General features: G+C 37.7%; 1 protein-coding gene across 3 annotated transcripts in view; it reads left to right on the forward strand.

The window, feature by feature from the left end:
• The window catches only part of SNTG2 (syntrophin gamma 2), a 296,093-nt gene that overhangs the window by 148,075 nt on the left and 124,803 nt on the right, over positions 1 to 23,215 (forward strand). For all 3 annotated transcript variants that reach the window (XM_062572982.1, XM_062572983.1, XM_062572984.1), the window contains 2 exons: positions 5,226 to 5,269; positions 5,387 to 5,428. In XM_062572982.1, the coding sequence (XP_062428966.1) occupies positions 5,226 to 5,269; positions 5,387 to 5,428 (86 nt within the window). The remainder of the gene's footprint in view (positions 1 to 5,225; positions 5,270 to 5,386; positions 5,429 to 23,215) is intronic.

Consider the following 23,215-nt stretch of genomic DNA (forward strand, 5'->3'; position numbering starts at 1 on the left):
TCCTATCCTCCTCAACCAAAGGAAAGGCTTCCCTTCTCCAGACTTTCTCCCTCACATCCAGGCTGCAGGATTCCTGAGGGCTGCCCTTAGCAGTGAAGACTGAAGCAAAGAAGGCATTCAGTAATTCTGCCTTCTCTGTATCCCTTGTCACCAGGGCCCCTGCCCCATTCAATAGTGGGCCCACACTGTCCCTAGTCCTCCTCTTGCTGCTGATGTATTTGAAGAAGCCCTTCCTGTTGTCCTTGACATCCCTTGCAAGACTCGATTCCAACAGGGCCTTAGCCTTCCTTGCCGCATCTCTACATACTCTGACTGCATTCCTATAATTCTCCCAAGTAGCCTGTCCCCTCTTCTACGTTTTGTGTACTTTCTTCTTCTGTCTGAATTTGGCCAAGAGCTCCTTGGTCACCCATGCAGGTCTCCTGCCCCTTTTGCTGCACTTCTTACTCATAGGGATGCACTGCTCTTGAGCTTGGAGGAAGTGATCTTTGAATACTAGCTGGCTCTCCTGGACCCCACTTCCTTCTAGGGCCTTAACCCATGCGACTCCACCAAGTAGGTCTGTGAAGAGCCCAAAGTCCGCTCTCCTGAAGTCCAGGGCTGCAATCCTGCTTGTTGCCTTAGTTCTTTCCTGACAGATCCTGAACTCCACCATCTCGTGGTCACTGCAGCCAAGGCTGCCCCCAGCCTTCACATCTCTAACCAGTCCCTCTCTGTTGGTAAGGACAAGGTCCAGCAGGACACCCTTCCTTGCAGGCTCCTCCACCATTTGTGACAAGAAGTTATCATCGATGCATTGCAGGAACCTCCTGGACTGCTTGTGCCCTGCTGTGTAGTCTCTCCAGCACATGTCAGGGTGGTTGAAGTCCCCCATGAGAACCAGCGCCTTGTGATCGTGAGGCTACCTCCAGCTGCCGATAGAAGGCCTCATCAACTTTCTCTTCCTGGTCAGGTGGCCTGTAGTAGACACCCACAACAGTGTCCCCCATGCTAGCCTGCCCTTTGATCTTTACCCATAAGCTCTCAACTGCCTTCTCCTCCTCTCTACCTAGGCAGAGCTCGATGCATTCCAGTTGCTCTCTCACATAAAGAGCAATTCCACCACCTCGCCTTCCTGGTCTTTCTCTCCTAAAAGCACATATCCATCCATGACAGCATTCCAGTCATGAGAGCTATCCCACCATATCTCCATGATTGCAACGAGATCATGGCCCTGAGATCACACACAGATCTCCAGCTCCTCCTGTTTTTTCCCCATGCTGCATGCATTGGTGTACAGGCATTTCAAAGAGGTGGTCATGCCTCCAGGTTTCCCAGGAAGGGTGTGCAGGGGTTGCCCATAGCCATGTCCCAAACGCACATCCCCGACTGCATGCATCCGTTGGATGCCCCCCAACCCAACCTGTGTTTTGTTGTCTGCTCTGGCTGTATGACACCCCTCCTCCCGCCCTCTACCTAGTTTAAAGCCCTCTTTACTAGGCTGGCCAACCTGTGGGCAAAAGCAAATGTGCCCTGCTTGGTGAGGTGAATCCCATCTCTTCCCACCAGCTGCTGATCTTCAAACAATGTTCCATGGTCATAGAATCCAAAACCCTGTTGCCAACACCAATGGAGTAGCCAGTTATTGATTTGGGAAATCTTCCTGTTCCTCCTCCCATGCCTCCCCCTAATGGGCAGGACCCATGATAAGACCACCTGGGCTCCCAGACCCTTGACCACTGTGCCCAAGGCCTTGAAGTCTTCCCTGATTGTCTCTAGTTTGCTCTCTGTATCGTTAGCACCCACGTGAAAGAGCAGCATGGAGTGGTAGTCGGATGAGCGGACAATCCTTGGTAGCCTTTCAGTCACATCTCGTATCCTTGCCCCCGGCAAGCAGCAAACCTCTCTAGAGGAGGGGTCGGGTCGGCAGATAGGCACCTCTCTCCCCCTCAGCATGGAATCACCTTCTCCAATGGTGTCACCAAACGTCTCTGTGCTACATCCTGACTTGACCTGCTCCTGTATCCAGTACTTGTGTCACCTTGCTTCTCCTGTGCATATCTCACCTTGAATTAATTCCTACAGCATGCCAGACTTCAGACTTGTATACACTTAGGGTCTACAAGTGGATTCCTAAGTGAGTGTGTAGACAGACACAGTATTTCAAGAACATAAAGCCATCTTTTTCTGCCTGTTCTGCAGACACTGAGAGAAGTGAGGAAACAAGTCCTAAAATTTCCCATGGACCAGCAGTAGTTTACCTACTACAGTGTGGGCAATATCTCGTGCTTTAGAATAATGACATGTTGTTTTGAAACACATACTTTATTACTGAGTGAGTTACAGCTTTTCTTTATATGATAAACCAGACACATATTGAAAAGGAGGAAGACTAAGCTGAGGAAACATTATATTCAAGAACAGAAATTTGAACTTTTTTTTATTTTGCTTTAAACAAAGAAATGGATTTTAACATAGTCCTGTAAAGAACATATTCCACTTAAAAGTCTTTTCTAAAAAGGTAGTTTTCAATGTTTTATGTAAGAAAGTTCATCTTTCAGATATTGATTAGAAATCTGGAATTGGTTGTCTAACAATGGCACCAAGTGTATCTGTATAGTCCTGATGGAAACTTAGTCCAGTTCCTGGGAGAGGACGGAAAAATACATCAGTACAACTTTAAGAAGCCTCTTGTATTCTGGTTTCCATTTTCTCCAGTCTTTTTGTTTTATTTCGTCCGGTTTCTTTATGATTTTCATTTTCCTCATGCAGTGAATGCATGTATTTAAAGTTAAGCCTATGAATTGAGAGGTCTGTGAAGTCAATGAAGCTAATCATACGCTTAAAACTGATGATGCTTTCATGCAAAACTGGTATCAGAGCACTTAGTACTTTGTATATTTCCAGTCTGCAAAATTATTTGCTTTGAAGGGGTAGTATCTGTTTAGCCTTTGAGACACTGTCAATTTCTAGTACACTTGTAACCTATGATACGACTTCTGCAATTCATGGCATGTCCCTTCAAATCAATTTGGGCAAAATACTTTTGTTAGAAACCATCTTTGATTTTAAATTATAGACCATTGGCTGAAACTTTCAAGGATGGTTTGCCATAGTACCATCACTGGCAGTGATGACAGCTAGTACCATTACAGCAGTCCTGGAGGTTTCTATATTATAGTTTTAGTTTGCAGCAATATTACATTTTTGGAGCAAATCTCCTAATTGTACTCATTTTCAATGCTTTGTTTCAGATCATAGAGTATTTGGTATCAACCATATAATTCACCTTGTCTCAGTTACTTTATCTGGGCACACACAACTCTCTGCAGAGGCTCTGTAAGAAGGATATAAATACTTTGTGCTCTTAAACTGTAATGCACATGATACACTGATATTGCAGTACTTAGCATCCTTACAGGACACCTAGTGAGTCTTTGCTGGCCTGGAAGTCACCAGCCAGGTGGGGACAGTTCAGGATCCATAGCTCCCTAGAAGACATTTGATCTTCAGTGTTGCTGAGTTACCATCTTCCAGTTCCCCTGTTTACTTTTTTGAGATTTTATGCCTTTACATGACAGCACTTGTCCTCATCTATCTTTTGCTGCAAACCAGTCCTGTCTGAGGAATCTTACCTGTGTCTGTAATTTTACTTTCCGAATTTGTATGATGCTGGTCTACTTATTTTATTATAGTTCTTTCTCAAAATGTAGCTTTTTTTTTTTTTTTTTCTTCCCCAAAAGTCTGAGTCAAGATTATACAGCTGTGCTGTGCCAGAATTAGGCAGAATGTAGGATCGTGGCTTGGTCAACAGCTAGGAGGATGGATACAACTACTGGCCTCTGACTCTTCATGATACACTCTTCCACTAGGAACACATCTTCCACCTAAACCTCTCCTGGCTCAGTAAGCTTTCCCTTCTTGCTGGCCCTTCTATTGTTTCAGAACTTTTTTTCAAACACCTTGTGCCCCCACCTCTCTTTTTTTATTATGCTTCTTTTTTCACTTGTCACCATTTCTAGCTAAAATCTTTCCAATGGTGACATCAACTGCTTTGGCCTCACAGTAGAACCAACAAGACAGGGCCCCAAGGAAACAACACTGCAAAAAGTAACCAAATAATATTCAAGATAGCCAGGATTGCTCAAGTTGAAGTTCAACTGCTTATGTGTCTCTGGATGGGCTGCTTAGAGGCCAGTATCTCAGAAACTGAAGGTTTGTGTGATAGTTTTCCCTGGGCAGCTTTGCTTCACCTGGACTGTGGGCCATTCAATCTGGGAGACCAGACTAATTAGTCTGAAACAAAACTTACAGCATAAGTTTAAAGAGTGTCAACAACAGCAGCTGCTTCAGTTACTAACCCATTTCTGTTGTGCTTCGTCATTGCTCAGACAGACATAGACAACGTTTCTCTGTTCACTGATCGGTCTCATACAGTGGGCACAGCACACCTCCTGCACTCTTTGACTTTATCCTCTCATACCTCAGCTAGAATTTCAGTCCTTTCCACTATCCCATCCTATACAGTCATATATATGACTGTTCATATACTTAATTTAACCACATCAATCTTGGTAGGATCAGAGCCTTGCTTTTAATTAAGTACTAAATTCCAAGAGGTAAAAGTCCTTAAATTCCACTAAAAATTACAAAATTTTAAAATCAATGAGTACATCTCAGGAAATGTAATTGTTTGAACTTATACAGAATTATTTTTCTTTGCAGTTTCATTACGTTATTCCCATTAACTCTGTAAAGCAGGATACATGCAAGTTACAGATTAAAATAATATATTATGCTACTCTCAGGAACAAAGCTAACTCAAACTTCATATTAAAGAGTGGTACTATATTCCAGGCCCTGTAAATTTGTTTAGAGGGTTTAGAGCTGCTAAATAGTTTTTGAAATTCCCATTTTCCTTTTGTAGAAGACTAATGAAAAATGTGATTACACTTTCCACACAATTTAATGAAGTCCTTCATTAGTGAGAAATTACACTTGAGCTCCATATTAAATAAGTTCTTTTTTCATGGGAAGTAACTTAATTTGCTTAAAATTGGAATCTGTTAGCTTTACAGGATGTTGACTGATTGCTATGCCATTGATATTTTCACAAGCAAAGCAGTTTCAGATGACCATTATAAACAGTATGCTAAACCAAGTGCTGAAAAGCAATATAGCATTAATATAGCATTATTTTCCAGTACTTCTTTCAATTAAAATGTACTCCTTTTGTAATCCCACAGCTGACCAAACAGGAATGTTATTTATAGGAGATGCAATAATCCAGGTCAGTAAACATTTGTTTGTTCCACAGACGTGTTTGTTTCATACTTGGCTTTATGTTTATTTCATTAGCTAACTTACACATTGCAAATCATTTTCTCTCTATCATTTCTCCTTTTAGGTTAATGGTATTAATGTAGAAAGTGCTACCCATGAAGAAGTGGTAAGTTATTCTACTTTTGATTTTTTAATAACATACAGAATATCATGTCCATACTGGTTTTTCCTCTAGTGTTATATCATATCTTTTTTTTTCACTGTAGAGATATAGTGCTTTAGCCACGTCTGTCATACATGTGAACAGTGAGAGCTTTATTTTGGCTATAGTTTCTTTATAGGTACCTTTTTGTGACTGTTCTTCAGAGTACATTTGTGGCACAAATGTAATATTCCAAAGTCCAGTCTCCATTATCATTTACTATATTTTTTTATATTCCTTGGAAAAAACAAAATTTTTTCAAAGCAGAAAATAAGGGAAAAATGTCAAACCTTGGTAGGTTATGTCCACTCTTCCCAATGAATACGAACTTTATCAGTTTCACCAATGAACATATGATGATTTTTTTTCTTTCTGTAAACTGTACACCGAGTTACTTGCCATAAAAACTGAATAGAATGCAAATAAAAAAATATAAGAGCTTTACTATTTAAGAATATAATATAAAATAGAATATAAATATATAAAAATATAAAAAAATGCATAGCCTTCTTAGGGATGCTATCACAGATACTCAACAAACTTATGGGTGTTCACAATTGCAGTCTCTCAGGGAACACAAATGTATTGAATAGTCTTTATATATATATATATATGTACATATGTATATGTGTGTATGTGTATTTGTAACTTTATTTGTTTATGCACAGAGATATAATCTTTATGGAGTATGACTCTGCTATAGTTCCTGATCCACTGGGATTGTAAGTGGTCCTAAAGGGTTTTGGTACTGTGGTAATACAGTTAAACAGTACAAAAGTTCTCAGCTTTTTAGCATTGCAGGAACAAGGATTGAATTATTGTAAAGAATCTATTTTAATTGATTGTAAGTAAGTGCAACATTGGAAAATTAGATTATGTAGGAGGAGTGTCATGTTCCTGCTCAGATATTTAAAATAAAGCAAGAGTTGGGCCTGTTTAGCCTGGGGAAGAGAAGACTGAGGGGGGTCTTATCAATATGTGTAAGTACCTGAAGGGAGAGTGTCAAGGGGACGGGGACAAACTCTTTTCAGTTGCCCTGTGTGACAGGACAAGAGGAAATGGGCAGAAACTGAAGCACAGGAAGTTCCGCCTGACCGTGAGGGGGAATTTCTTCCCTGTGAGAGTGACGGAGCCCTGGCACAGGTTGCCCAGAGAGGTTGTGGAGTCTCCTTCTCCGGGGATCTTCAAGGCCCGCCTGGATGCAACCCTGTCTAACATGCTCTAGATGACCCTGCTGAGCGGGGAGGTTGGACTAGGTGATCTCCAGAGGTCCCTTCCAACCTTACTGATTCTATGATTCTGTGAAAAGCTTTGGTACCCATTGCATTCAATACAATTAAAAGGGACTCAAGTTTTGCACATTGTGTGTGTGTATGTGTGTATACACATATATATACACACAGACACACATATATACACACACACACATATATATGTGTATTTGTGCACATGTAAGTATATGTATATGTATAATATTTCATGTAATTTATATATGTGTATATATATAGTTACATAATTATCATTGTTGTGGACTGTAGCACTTAGCATAGTGTACCTGTTTTGTCTTAGGAGTTCTCAACTGTTGCAGAAATATAGATAGTACATAACAATAATATTTAAGACTATATTCAGACTGTGTCTAAATATTGGGGCAATAATAGGAGGAACAGAGAAATCAGTGGTGGTAACTTGTTCAAATTTCAGTTTTTCCTGTATGTCATTTTAAGACACTATTCATCAGATTTTGGGGAAGCTTTCAAGAAAGTTTTTTTTCTTTTAAACTTCCCCAAAATCTGATGAATAGTGTCTTAAAATGTAAGAAATTTACTTAAACATTGTCTTCAGATTTTTCTTCTTTTCTGCAGATTATTTTAGATTCTGTCTGTAGGACTAAGATGGACTTCCTACCTTCAAGTCTGAGTGCACATATTGGACATATCCTAACTCCACGCTTATACTGCCAGATGTTATAGGGATAGAGATAATAAATAACCATAATACAAAATTTTGTACGTAGTAAGACTAAATGTAAATATTGAAGCAAGAAAGAGAGGAATACAGAAAACATACAAAGATCTCAATTTCAACCTAGGATGAGAATAAGGCACACATTGCTCTATCGTAGTTTTCATGTGAAAACCAGTGTTTCTGGATTACAGGGGAGCTGCAACAGTATGAAAAGTCCCCTTCTCTAGAAAAGATTGTCCAGGATTGTGCAGCATGCTATGGAATGTATTTGCAGGTTGTTCAAAGCTTTTGAATCTGGTGAAGTTTCTTAAGAGAAGCCAAACTGGTATTCATGAAGTAAAAGTATGAATATAGTAGATACATATCTCCTTTTTTTTTTTTTTTTGAGGCTCCTAGTGTCGATATAAGTTTTGGTTAAGTTCAGAGAAATGGAATTAAGAGAATTAGTGCTAGGACTGGAACAGGTTGCCCAGAAAGGTTATGGAGTCTCCTTCTCTGGAAGTATTCAAACCACTTGGAGGCGATCCTATGCAACATGCTCTACGTGACCCTGCTTGAGCAGGGAGGTTGGACTAGATGATCTCCAGAGGTCCCTTCCAACCTCAACCATTCTGTGATTCTGTAACTCTGTGATGCTGTGACTGTATACTTACTCTTTCTGATGTATCCGTTTTCATTATAATATTCAAGAAGGAGACTAAGGTCTTGAAGTGAGTTCTGGGGAGGTATAGTACAGTAAAAAGAGATCTAAAGGTCAGGAAGATTATCTGATTTTTCTGTTGCCAATAATTTCAAAGAACATTCAGTTTATTTAAAATAAAATTATTAAAATGTTTTCTATATTACTCTATAGAATTAAGATGTGAAGAACTTCTCTCCTCATACTTAAATGATAACTTCTCGAACTCTCTTATCTCTTCATTGAAAACGTGTGTGGGGGGGATCAGTAGCGTTGTTCTGTTCTTGGGAGAAAGAATTAAAGTAGAGAATTACTTTCTTCTTCTGAAACATGTTATTCTTTTATGTAATGCCTTCCAAAGCATTTTCAGTGCTTAAATGCTTGCAGCCATACCCCAGATTAGAAAATACTTATCAATTACTACTTCAAATTACCTACTGGAGTCTAGACAAGAAATAAGCCAGAAGTTGTTAGCTGAATTTCCAGAATGTTTTTACCAACACATGTTATCTAGTTGGCCTAAACTATTGATTCTAACAGTATTTCTTATACTTTTCCTACAATTCATACTCTACAGGAGTTAAGAATCCATTGCACTTAAACCCTCAAGCTAATGTGTTGATATAAACAGAGGAAGGTGATGGCTGAGATGGGAGTAGGCAGTGCACAAAGTATGAGCAAAGAGAACCTATGAATTTTGGAAGCTACTGAAACAATTCATCAGCTCTTTTCTAAGAGTATCTGAATGGCTCCTAGCAGTAATATGTTCTGATCTCTTCTGTTCCCTGTGCTGGCATTGGAGGCAAGGCATTAGGCAAGGATTACTACCTTAGTTCTACAACTAAGATGTTATGTTATTGAATGTTATTGAATTTTTGTTATTCTCACTGATTTAAAGAAAAATGGGGGTCAATAATATGTTTGGATTTTTTTTCTTTTACTCTTCTGATTATTTCATGTGGTTTTGAAGCAAAAATCACAATGTTTGTTTTCTCTTGCATTTAACATTTTTTAATTTAAAATTGGTTTAGTTCATTTATCAGATTGGCTGTATGCAGGAAATGATTTTACACACTATGAGATCAGGTAGACTACTTGCTCCTAAGAGAATGGAGTTTGTTTTATTTCTTGTTTTTGTGTATGTTGCATTTCCTTGAAATAATGGTTGAATTTTCTCACCCAAAATAAAGCTAGTTTGTATTCTGTCCGTGTGCACTGCTTTTCTGGCATGCGGTAAAAGGCAGTATAGATAAAAGTTCTTACCACCTGCTGTGTATTTATTGGCAGTATCAGCTGATTCACTGACAAGTGTATCTCAGAATAGCATCTGTAGCAATCATAAATGACATGGGTTTTGACAGTCTTATCAGCAAGGAAGAAATTATATGGGCAAAGAAACTAAACTTGCTTTTATTACTTGGAGGTGATCCCTCTAGGTCAAGATAAAGTGCAGCTGCATGATCTTGCAGTCCATTTCTTAGTGCTGATTAATACAGTCAGGCTGAATCTCTAAAATAATAACAGACAGAATCTGAGTGTACTGAGCAGGTCTATTTTGTATTGGTGAACTGCCCTGCTGCTGCTTGTATTGTTATTGCATGTACAAAACTCTAAACCTTCTGAAAGCTATTCCTCACAAAACTGTAAGTTACATCCCTTAAAGATTGTTTTTCAGTACCAAGGAGCGCTCAAGATCTGTCAATGTAACTCAGCTGTTCTCAGTGGTGAGGAATGATAGAGAAATTTATAAAGCTACTCTTGGCACCATGTATGGGAATTCAGTGAGAATCACTAACAAAATATTTTGGAACAACTGTAGGCCACATGGCTGAAAAAAGCTCCAGAAGGGAAAGAGATCTCGGTGGGCTTGGAGACAGATCTGCAAAGAGACATTTCTACAACCTCATCATGCTATCAAAAGTGGAGTTTGATAAATGCGTCAAGTAGCTTAGGAACAGACTGATTCTCTATGATATGAGATTAGGTAGGCTACTGCCAAAGTTCCTGAAAAAATGGAGGATGTTTTATTTTTTATTTTTATCTAAGTCACATTTCCTTGAAATAAAGGTTGAGTTTTCTCACCTAGAATAAAGATTTCCTTATTTAAATGTGATATATGATTTTGTAATTGAAAAGATATGCTTCAAAAAGAAGTGTGCAGTTAATATTCCTAAGGTTGCAGCTGTAGGAATCCCTTGTTTGTCAGCCACTATTTGTAGATTTAATATGTCAATGATGCACTTGTCTGCTACTTACCAGATGGTTAATATTTCTTATCTCATATTATTCAATTACACAGTCCCAAAGTGCACCTGCAGGCACACAAACTTGACACATAAACATCTAAAGTGAAATTCATGTAGAATTTAGGAATATGTATGAGTGATTCATTTAATTAAAAACCATAAAAATAAAAAGCCTTCAACTTAAGTTCTTGAGGGTCTGTGGGTTCCTTTGTCTTTTCTTTTCTTTTTCTTTTTCTTTTTTCTTTTTTTTTTTTTTTTTTTTCTGATGAATGTAGATGCGTTTAAATTTCTGGTACTGCATACATCCAGAACTATTTAAATGTTTGTTTTCTCAGCACTTCTTTCCTATATAAGATTTTTAATGTATTTGAAAGAGAAAACCTCACTCCTAAAAATGTTTTGGGTTCAGAGAACTCATAAACTAACAGCTTTAGGTTTTGCATACAATGCAGTAGCTTTGGGCATCCAGAATCATCACCAGAGAAGGTAGTGTTGCTGCTTCTGAAGCTAGTAATATAGTAGCCTAGTGAGTAAAAGTACTTATCCAATCAAAAAGGTAGGAGGTTAGGATTTGAGGAACCACCTAACCTGTAGGGAATCAAATCTTCTATCTCCATAAAGAGTTCCCTATTTTCTACGTCCATAAGTCAGGTGAAAGCTGCTCCATCAATTCTGTTCAAAAGGCACTCAGCAATGAGGCTTGGGTAGTCTCAGCTCATGTTCGGTTGCATTCTATGCTTAGCATTGTTAACATACAAAATACAAAAATCATAAAAAAATCAGTGAGAGAATGCTTGTCACAGGATTATTGAGTCATTCTTCAGATTTACTTTATTTCCTTTGGCACCATGATTGTATTCAGTGATCTGCTTCAAGAGGAGGCTTCTGAAAAGTCATCCTCCAGCATAGTTTTAACATAGTTCTTCCTGTTCACATCCTGGGAAATGAAGATGTAAACACCTAATTCAAGAATATGAATTGTAGTGTGTGATCCATAGCACTACTACAAGGATGCTGGTGGTAAAGGTAGAGAAACTGAATTCTTTCACTAGTGCCTGCCACAGTGATGAATGATTAAGGAGCAGATTCAAGAAAACAGTCTCTGATTTTAGATTTTTTTTTTTTTTTTTTTTTGGTTTAGGTTTTTTTAAAAATCTTTTTATTGTAAAAAGCGATATTTAGAATTTTACTCTTTTGTTCTTCATTTCTTGTACTTTAGAATACCTGCTGGTTCAGCCTTAGAGTATGTGAGGAAGTATGTTGCATAGACACAAATTTAGATAACCACTTTATTGAATGGAATATTGTGTGTAATCTCATGTCAATTTGGCTGACAGGTGTTAAATACTCCAGAGCCACCAAGAGTAAATACATTGTGAGCGGAAGCTAAAAGATGTGGGAGTAGTGGGAAAGAAGGCTAATTTGTTTTACCTACTACTTATCAGTCTCACAGCTGGCACTGTGGAGATGATTATGCAGATGTCTGATCCTAGTTGCACAAAATGTATAGTTTTGTTTCTTGACTCTAACACTTTCAGCAAGGTTAAAAGATCCTAGCTTCCCTGGAAGCTAAACAACTAGCTGGGCTGTCAGTAACAATCACAGCTTTCTTGTTTTACACTACTAATTAGATTTCACTTTTCTTCACAGTTCTTCAAGCTGCTACAGACTTGGAGTTAACTAGCAGTAGTTCCAACCCTTCTGAGGGCTTGTCTCGATGCCTTTATTTTCTAATACAGTTTGACTTAGCCTTCTATGATGGAAAGACTGGCTGGGTAGACGAGAGCAGAGCAGTGGATGGTGTGTACCTTACAAGCCTTGCAAAAGCAAGGCTTTTGACACTGTCTCCCATAATATCCTCCTAGATAACCTCAGGAACTGTGGGTTAGATGAGTGGACAGTGAGGTGGATTGAGAACTGGCTGAAAGGCAGAGCTCAGAGGGTTGTCATCAGTGGTGCGGAGTCCAGTTGGAGGCCTATGGCTAGTGGTGTCCCCCAGGGCTCAGTACTGGGTCCCATCCTGTTCAACTTCTTCATCAATTGACCTGGATGAGGGGACAGAGTGCCTCCTCAACAAGTTTGCTGATGATACCAAGCTGGGAGGAATGGCTGACACACCTGAGGGCTGTGCTGCCATTCAGAGAGACCTGGACAGGCTGGAGAGCTGGGCGGAGAGGAACCTCCTGAGGTTCAACAAGGGCAAGTGCAAGGTCCTGCACCTAAGGAAAAATAACTCCATGCACCAGTACAAGCTGGGGGCTGAGCTGCTGGAGAGCAGCTCTGCAGAGAAGGACCTGGGAGTGCTGGTGGATGACAGGCTGACCATGAGCCAGCAATGTGCCCTTGTGGCCAAGAAGGCCAATGGTCTCCTGGGGTGCATTAGGAAGACTATTGCCAGCAGGCTGAGGAAGGTGATCCTGTCCCTCCACTCAGCCCTGGGGAGGCCTCATCTTGAGTCCTGTGTCCAGTTCTGGGTTCCCCAGTCGAAGAGAGACCTGGAGCTACTGGAGAGAGTCCAACATAGGGCTATGAGGAGGATCAGAGGTCTGGAGCATCTGCCCTATGAGGAACGGCTGCGAGAGTTGGGCCTGTTCAGCCTGGGGAAGAGAAGACTGAGGGGGGATCTTATCAATGTGTACAAGTATCTGAAGGGAGGATGTCGAGAGGACAGGGACAAAATCTACTGATTCTATGATTCTATGACTCTATGACTTTTTTTTCATCTTATTTCATAATTTTCTTTAGCCTTTCATTGTTGTTTCTTTTTCATCTAACCTCTAGCAAATAGACTATCCTACAATTTTACCATTCTTTGCATTGTTTCACTCATATAAACCAACCAAACATCAGAGGGTAAGCAGAAAGAATCCTAAAAATAAGAGTGTTTCCAAATTTTGGCTTATACGCAAGGAAAAAGGGGAATCGCTGCTGCCCAAACTGTAATTTTTGTGTTGTAGTTTGTATTCAAGCCTCTCCCAACCCTGACTCAGAAAAATATTCTTTATTAGGTCATCAGATAAGCCTGTGTTTAATCCAGTTGAGGTATATAGAAATGAAGTATGTGCTTAACAATTTTAATTATTGTATATGGCAATTTCTCTGAAAGATACAGGTTAGCAACAGATTCAAATATAATAATAATAAAAAGCAAAAAGATTAATGTAAATTTCATTTTATATTTGTTGCAGTCTGTGTGGGGGATTGCCTGTTCCCATTTCATATTATCAGAAAATAAATCTTTGAATTTTTAGATCACAACCAACTTAAGTACATGGTGGATATTGATAAAATTCTGGATGAATTGCCGTAGCTAATGTTCAAAAAGAGTACAGATGAAAGCACAGAAAACTAGAAATTAGAATTGAGTAAAATTATGCTATTACAGTACTGTGAAGAATTGAAAATAAGTTATTTTCTTTGAAAAATAAATTTATTTTTAGAAATAGTATATTGCCATGAAGAGACTGTGAATGCATAAAAATTTAATACAGAGATTAATCTCGTTTCTGTATTGATCATCTGAGAGGAAAACTTTTCTGTTATTTTACAGATATTTTTCTGAGGCTGTCTTGAATTTACCCTAATTACTCCCTATTTTAAAGAGCAGTAAGAAATACTAACTCTAAGTAAAGACATTTTTTTCCTAGAGAGAGTGGTGTCTGCAGAAAAGTATCGATTTGAGGGGACATGCTATGAGATGCAGAAGTCGTATCATAGGTTACAAGTGTACTAGAAATTGACAGTGTCTCAAAGGCTAAACAGATACTACCCCTTCAAAGCAAATAATTTTGCAGACTGGAAATATACAAAGTACTAAGTGCTCTGATACCAGTTTTGCATGAAAGCATCATCAGTTTTAAGCGTATGATTAGCTTCATTGACTTCACAGACCTCTCAATTCATAGGCTTAACTTTAAATACATGCATTCACTGCATGAGGAAAATGAAAATCATAAAGAAACCGGACGAAATAAAACAAAAAGACTGGAGAAAATGGAAACCAGAATACAAGTTTATAGCTGCTACTTGTTGAAGGCTTGGAGAGTTTTGTTGAGTGTCACTACTTGATTTCCATATGTATATTTTTATGTTCTTATCTTCATCCTACTTTTCTTATTTTTTCTGTAATTTTCATTGCTGTTAGAAATGTCCAACTCAGTTGAAAAATACAATTTGAAAATTCAGTAGGTTTTTGTCCCCTCATAATAAGTAGAGAAGTACTTTTCAAGTAGTACAAAAGAAAAACCATAAAGTGAGTGTGCTTTTGGTTTCTAATCCCTAAAACCAAATCTTTCATCTAGTGTCCATTCTTCTATTCTGTGTTTTCTGTTTGTTCAAATAAAATGCATTTTTGGAATTTGAATGATAGAACTTGAGTTCTACAAACAAAATGACAACTTTTATTGGCCCATTTTTAATCTTTCTGTGTTTAGTTGTCTTGATGTGAAATTTTCACATCCGTCTGCTGTTTGACTGCCATTACTTGGGAAAAGACTGCATGGCAATATGGAGTATGATTTAGTTACCTCGATATCTTTAAAGTTAGTGTCTATATTTGCATAAAAAGTGAAAAAATAACAAACATTCTTAGGGTAAAAAAATCACCCTCTTTTATGAGAGAAACTGAAAAATTATTATTTATTACATTATATAAAATGGTCATTTTGTATAAATATTGCATTATGGAAATTGTTTTCTATTTTTGTCATTTTACTGCACTGAAAAATGACAATAGCTAGACGCTGGATTTCCAAGCTGTCCCAAAGCAAAATTATTATTTCTTTTTATGCTGAAACCACTATACAGTACTTGTGACACACAAGTCAACAGACATCAATGTGTGCATGTGCGTGACTGTATGTATGTGTGAATACTGCTTAGCAAGTTCTACTGAAGTCAAATCAATAAATACTTTCTTTAATTAATTTATATTACTTGAAAAGATACACTTCTATCCAAAGTGGTTAGCAGTTCCATATACTTAAGTAATATGCAAGTTAGAATATATCCTACAGGATGATGTTTATATTTTCAAACATTATGTGTCTCTCATATTATGTAATAGTGGTGTGTCTAATCATTTTTAGTTGATGAAGATCTCAACAGAAAATTCTGTGTGGGTTTGTATGTGTGCTTGTAAGCATATAATGCAACAGAAATTTAAGAGGACGGTATTGTACAAATCAAAACCAAAATAATAATAACAAAAGAGTTATTTAGCTCAGCTGGTTAGAGCATGATACTGCTAATGCCAAGATCACAGGTTCAGTCTCCGGATGGGCTATGCTGAGGGTTGGACTGGAAGATCTCCAGAGGTCCCTTTCAACCTTACCATTCTATATTTTGGAGGGGGAAAAAAAGGACCATTAGCTTGTATAGGGCCTTTTAACTTTCTTCTAAGTGCCACAAGCTTGTTTGTGCAAGGTTAGGAACAGCAAGGGATAGCCCATAGAGTACTACTGCACAGGTATACAAATGAGCAGGAACGCTGTAACATGTTTACTAAATGTGCTTTTTAACAAAAAAACATCTACTTTGTTCAACCTAATCTTACCAAGTAGCATTCAAGCACACAGACAATAAATTCTTAACACTCATCTTATGTATGAATTGCTGAACAGCTCGGTTGTCAGGATCATCTTTCTTCTACACACTACTTCTTGCGAATATTCAGTTGTCTATGATGTTCTCTGTGACTCTGAGGAAAAACCAGGGAAATCCACACCAAAAGCTATTTCACAGTACATTTCCTGTTTTGGTGTGGTGTAGTGTAGACTAGCTGCTCTCTGCACATAGTGGAGAAGGGAAACATGATGCAGAACAATTTTACTGAGATTTATCTGGTTTTGTTTGGGAACACATCGCACTGTTCCCAAGGTGAGGGCTACCCTAGAGTGAAATGAATTGTTCACTAAAAATGCCTATTTGTATCCACCATAAGCAAAAACCTACATGACTAGTTCAGATGTAAGTTTCACTGAAATGAATTCCACTTCAAGACAATAAACTGTTTTTTTCCATTAATTGGAAAAGACAGAATTCAGCATCTAAGTATATAAAATGAAGAACAAAGTACTGCACAACATTTTTTCTTTATATACTTTCTTCATACATTTTCATAGCAAATTAGTTTATTTGAAGATAATTTTGATATTTCACACAAATGGGGTAGTTTAATTGAAATCTTGCTCAACAATCCATGAAAATACTTAGAAACTTTTTTTATTTTAAGTGTATGAGTAATGTCACAGAAGTGAATCAATAAGTAAGAGGTACTTCTTTAAAACAGAGAATCCATTCTATGAGACTTGTTTTAGATTTTCAGAATTTCAACTACTTTTAGTCAGTAGTCATCAAGTGTCTTTGCCAGATCTTTGAACTCTTCCAGCTATTTATTGTAATAGTTTAATGTGTTTTTGGCTTGTCTGGCAGAGGGTGATATGCTTGGATTCAAATAGGCAGATTCATTGAGGACACAAAGGAAAATTTTGAAAATTGCTCTGCTTCCTTAAGATATTGAAATTTATTTTCATTCATCCCTTATTTCAGTACACTGTTTCACTTTATTAGTTAATATATTTACTAGTTATTTCACTTTAGTAGTTAGGATTTTATATTGCAATTTCAGTTCTATCAAAATACAAGAAATATTCTGCTAATACTGGGAGATAATTCCTCCAAGGCCAGTAACTACGAGTTTCTCAGGTCACGTGTAGATAGATTATCTGATGCCTTTGGATGTTGTGGCACTCCCATTTTCAGTTAGATCGCCCATTCTATCAGTATTTTGCAAAATTATTTTTATACATCTTAATTTTAGTAAATTATTTTGCTGTTTTGTATGGAAAGTTTAAAAGTGATGTTATAAATGATTTCCATCTAAATGAAATTGTGCTTCTGTATTCACTATCCTTTTCCCTCCCATGTTACCTTTCCCAAGTGAAATTCAGTCTACAGCCGATTAAATAAGTATTAGGGAAAATAAAAAAAATAAAAAAAAAAAAGAAGAAGAAGAAAGGATGTGGTGATTCCTAAAATGGTTTTACATCTCCATTACTTGCATATAAATGTTGTTGCCTTGCTCAGACATTCTAACAAAAGCTTCTAACAAAAGCAATCTGTTCCTCCCCCCTTTTTTTTTTTAATGTACTGAAAGAAGAGGTGGATGCCTTTAAGAAGCATTTTTAAATGAACAGTCACCAATAAAAAGAGACAATAAAATTGTACACACTTTCTGAAATATTGTATATACATTATTGAAAAGTATTGTTGGAATTAAATCCTAATATACTAATTCAAGTAAAAAAAAAGTATGTGTTATTGCACAGAAACTTAGCAGTACTGTGTTAGATCATCTATTTTATTAACAATTCACAGTCTGTATTTCCTGTAATTGCCATGTCAGCAGGTAATGCAGATGCAGTAGAGTGGAAATAAATGAATCTCTATAAAGATTGTATTGAACATGTAGAGAAAAGTTGTGTGTGCGTTTTTGTGAGGTTGTATGTTTTGTCATGGGAAACCTAAAGAATTCTCCAGAGAGAATAATCAAACTCTACGTTCCAGAGAAAGTACAAATAAGTCTCAGGAAAATGTCAGAGAGGGAAAAAAAGGAAGAGCAGTAGAAAAAGGTTGAAAATCTACCTCAGTGATTTTTTTGTTAGGGCTTTTGTTAGTGCCTTCATTGATGTTGGGTAAGTAGCTATTAAAGCAAAAGAGAAAAAATATAAAAAATTACAATATGCAATTGACTAACCTGAAGTGACTTCCTTTCCTCTCTCTTTTTTATTAAGAACTTAATTAATCAAAGTTTGTAGAGCAAACAGAATTAAGGTATGTACTTTCACAACCTTGACTACTACTTTCCTTCTCCGTGTCCTTTCTATTCATGAGAGTTGAAGAGAGTGGAAGGGAAAAATGATGGAGATTATCTAGAACAACTTGGGCAGGGTATGCTTTGAAATGACTTGGGAGAACTCATTGAGCCTCCCGTTTTTTCAGTCTTTATGTGAAATGCATTTAATCTTTTGAAGATAATTTTCACATTATCTGAATTTTCTGCTTATATTGCCCCCCCCTCCCCCCCAAAAAATAGTGTTTAAAAGCATTAAAGCCAAAACCTTTGGTAGACTATACTTTTCTTACTCTAGCTGATTTGTAACACTGATTAAAGTTGTCAGTGGATATTGAAGAAGAAATGTAGAGGTTTTTGTCTACTGGCTTTTCTGTGACTAGTTTCTGTGTATGAAATGTAATTTATTTAATTTATGATGCCATATTCTTTTCCTTATATATGTTGTTGTTGGTTTTCTTTCTCTAAACGGACTATATGGGGCATGAAATAAAGTGGCCAAGTAAGTGGCTGATAAGATTTGGGTGTGCTCCAGGCTAAGAGGTTATCTTCAGTTACACACAGACACAAAGAAACAACGTGGGCAGAATCCTTCAGCCATGAGTATATTAATGAAGGGAAGCTGCATTTCTGGAACCCCTCTTGAAATAATTCCTAACTCTTACTACTAGTTATTATTAGAAGATTTACTCTTTGAGTCAGCCAAAGTGAGCATGGAGCTTGCCAGAACATTTTAAAATGAACTTTAAATAAAATGGGATTTTCAGACATAAGACGAATAGCAACCTTTCTATAAATAAGATTTCATGAAGGAACTCTTTAACCATGAAGTATTCAAGAAATCTCTGTTTTGTTAAAGTTTTTAGTGTATTTCTAAGTCTAGACAGAAAAAAAGATAACAAAAGATAGAAATTTCTGAAGATTTTATTTTCAGAACTTCATCTTAGTAGTTCTCAAAGAGTTCTTTTGTCGTTGTCCCAGATCAGTACCAAAACAGTGCTTTAATCTTGTCCTCTGTGTGGACAGCAAATACTTTTTATGATGAGTAGATATCTGCAGAATGGTTGCTTGCGTTGAAGAGCTCAAGCAGGAACTGAAAGAGGTAGCTGAACCATTTTCTTAAGTAGCATTTGTTGAAGGGTTTAACATAGGAGCTTTCATTAGTTAAGACTTAGCATCTATTTTAGAAAATTGCCTGCTGCTATGTTGGTAGGCAGTAACAGAAAGAGAGAGAGAAAAAAAATTACTTTAATAGCAAGATGCTAATCTGAGTTAGAATGAAGTCCTGGTGTTCATAGTCTTCCTAAGCTATGAAATAGTATTCTTTCTCTTTAGAACTTTCTGGGATATTTTCCTGGGGATTTGGTCGTAGCAGAATGGCAACCCTCCTTCTGACTACGAGGCAAATAATTTAGCAATAGTTTTTACCTTAGATGCAAAAGTTAAGAATTTAGTTTCATTTCTCCAGGTGCTAATTTTCCATAGGCATTCTGTATCCCAGCACTACTTAAAAATAAAACTACATAAGCAGATTACTGTAATATTGAAAAATATTGTGAGATATGCAATTCAGCATTACTGTTTGCCAGATGCCATTAGAAATGGGATTATTTCATCACTGGATGCATCTGTCAGCATTAATCATTAAGGATCAACTTCTAATATGCCATCAGTCTCCAGCATCTTTCACATGCAAATGATAAAACTCACATGCTTTAACACACATTTTTGCCTTTTGCAGTTACACCCTTTTGCACCTCTACAGTTCTTTTACAAAGAATAATTTTAAAAACCCTCCTAACACGATAGAATATGCATAATCTTTGAACACAAAAGCTAAGTTATTATAATTAAAACCAAGAGAAGAATTCAGCCTCCTGGCACAACGGAACTATAAGTATAATTTAAATCTTTGTTAAATTACGGACACAAAATGTAGCACTTAGATACAGTGCATGGACAGTAGGCCTGGATAGCTCTACCATTTAAAGGAGTACTTTCTAAGGGTAAAAACAATAATATTTTTTAAAAAAGTTTTACTTCCAAACTCAGGCATCTATATCTCTTCCTATAACATTTAGCCTTTTTCATTTTTTAAATTCAGAAAGACCTACAAAAGAGTTTTAACAAATTGTATTAGTCGTAAGTAAAGAGCAAAAAAAAAAAAAGAAGTTACTGTTAGAGTTGCAGGTAAACTGCAAATAATACAAATACGGCTCAGAAATTAAAAGTAATTTTGCATCAGTTTATATAATAGGGAAAATATTTAATAATAGGGAAAATAATATTGAATGCATGAGTTGAGTAATCATGATTTATGTATTTTATTATGCTTAAAATGTGATGATCCCCATTTTGATCTAGGTGATCCTTATCTTAGAATTTTGAAAAACTATACACATAACATAGCAGATCCTTTTACAAAATTGACTAAATATATTGGAGTTGTGCAAATACAGAAAGCAATTACAGTAGCTCTATATTTAACAGCTGTGTATTCTTTCTTTTGGGGGGGAGGATAACAGTGATCTAATAAGATGCTAAAATGTTAGGAAAGTATATCAGAGAAAAAAGATTAGATCAAAATATAATTGAGGTTTAAAAGTAGGTCACATTAGATCAGTCATATTTCTGTCTGCCTGATTTATGATTATTCAACTTTACCACCACCACTGACATCGGCATCCATCCTTCTCTTGGCATTGCTGCCAGCACCCTGGCTGCACACTCTGTCTGAGCACATGGACCACACCCTTGACATAGGCCTACACAACCGGAGCCAAAGATCCAGTAGGTCGAAAGTGTGCCTACTGCCAGCTGAGTGCAGGGTGTCCCCACACTGTCTGCAGCAGCGATTTCTTCCCACCACAGCCTGCTGCCTCCCCGCAGACAGACTGAAAGGGAGTCCTCTTCCTTGCTTACTGCAACCCTACTCCCCACCACTTCACTTTGCTCCTTTTTCCTTCTCCTCCTACCTGTAAAAAACTAAATGTCATGGAGGGAAACCAAATATTTAAGATGAAGGAAAATGTTGGAATGTAAATAAAATTGTTTGTACAAGATTAGGTTTATTCTGTTAGTGGAATCCAGTCATTTTGCATCTTGTACTTTTTCTGAATTGGAAAGGAAAATAGAAGTTATATAAAAGAAATACTCCCATATAGAATTAACTTCTTAATAGAGTTATTGTATTTCTGACCACAAATGAGATGTATAAACTGCTTCTTGGACTGTGGTTTGTAAAGGTCATTTTATGAGCTGTACATAAATTCTGTTTCTCTTTAAAAAGGCATTGACTTTAATGGGAGTGTGATCTAAAGAACAGGTGAAGAGGTCTCATAGCTGGTTATTAATATTTCAGGCACATTTGTTTAACCACTAATTTGAGGCTAGATTTTGGTACCTGTTCTTGTTCCTTATTGTAGATACCAGTCAAAACACTCAAAGCATAGATGTGTTTATACACTTTGTGTGTGGCACATATGAGGCAGAATCCAGTAGCCCAATAGTATCCTCAGCTGCATTAGGAAGGGCTGCACTGCCAGCAAGTCAAGGGAGGTGATCTTCCCTTCTGCTGAGCCCTAGTGGAGCCACACTTGGAGTACTGTGTCCAGTTGTGGGCTCCCCAGTATAAGAGATATGGAGCTACTGGAACAAATCCAGCAAAGGGCTACTAAGATGATTAAGGGACTGGAGGATCTCTCATATGAGGAAAGGCTGAGAGCTGGGACTATTCAGCCTGGAGAAGACAAAACTTAGAGGGGATGTTATCAATGTGTATAAAAGTGAGGACATGAAGAGAATGACACCAGACTCTCCAGTGGTGCCCAGTGGTAGGACGAGAGGCAACAGGCACAAACTGAAACACAAGCAGTTGCATCTGAACGTAAGGAAACCTTTTTTTTACTGTGATGGTGACAGAGTGCTGGCACAGGTTGCCCAGAGGAGTTGTGGAATCTCCATCCTCAAAGATACGCAAAAGCCATCTGGACAGGGTCCTGGGCAACGCGCTGTAGGTGACCCAGTGTGAGCAGGACAGTTGGACTAGATAATCTCCGGAGGTCTCCTCCAAACTCAACCATACTGTGGTTCTGCAACAGTGATGAGGCTGTCACAGCTTCACGTGCTTACGTCCATCCAGTAGCAAGGCTGAGCGTATATTCCAAGTAGATACCCACACATAAACAATATATGACTGGCCACACAGATTAATATGGACAGACACACTCATTACTCACACAGACATAAGCAGCACCCATGTCCTCATCCTATTCCCCTCTCTGGCTGATCAGGAGGCAGGTCTGGAGTGAGGCACATACTTACATACATATGCACAACGTGGATTCCTGTCATAGCTGGACATTCAGTTTACCCAGTCGCTGTCCCTGGATCCCTGGTCTCCCCATTGCTGGCTCCTGGACGTGCAAATCCCTGAGTCCCATAGCCACAATCTAGTTGCTGATGCAGGTGCCCTCACATGCACAAACACATGCTCAGAGACATTCTCTAGAACCTAGGTTTAAAGACACACAGATTATCCAGAAGTGTATCTTGGTATTATTCGAGTTCCTCCACTTGTCATTGTGCCTGTGCTCCTCTGTGTGTGTGCAGAGGAACTTTTTGTCACAGAATCTAACACTTCGGACCATGAATAAGATAATATATTGAATAAAAATTATTAAAGAACTGGATTAGGAAATTAAAAGCTTTTGTTTATTTAATACAGTAAAACAAGTGTAGCTCCAACCATAATCAGGATTCTGGGAGAAGAGAAACTACCTGCTCAGGAGATTATGACATGTCACTGAGATTTGCATGATATTTCCCTAGTCAATTATTATGATTTTTTTTTCTATAGAAAATGTTTGACTATTGAATGAAAGAATATACTGCTTAACAAATATTGGCCTGTATAGTAACACAGTTGGAAAGAATCATGGGTTTGGGTTCTGAGATAGTTTGCAGAAGATTCAAGTATGAGACTTCATCTATCAGAAGTTTCTTTC

The sequence above is a fragment of the Rhea pennata genome, chromosome 3 (genome assembly GCF_028389875.1).
Source record: "Rhea pennata isolate bPtePen1 chromosome 3, bPtePen1.pri, whole genome shotgun sequence".
NCBI classification, from domain to species: domain Eukaryota; kingdom Metazoa; phylum Chordata; class Aves; order Rheiformes; family Rheidae; genus Rhea; species Rhea pennata.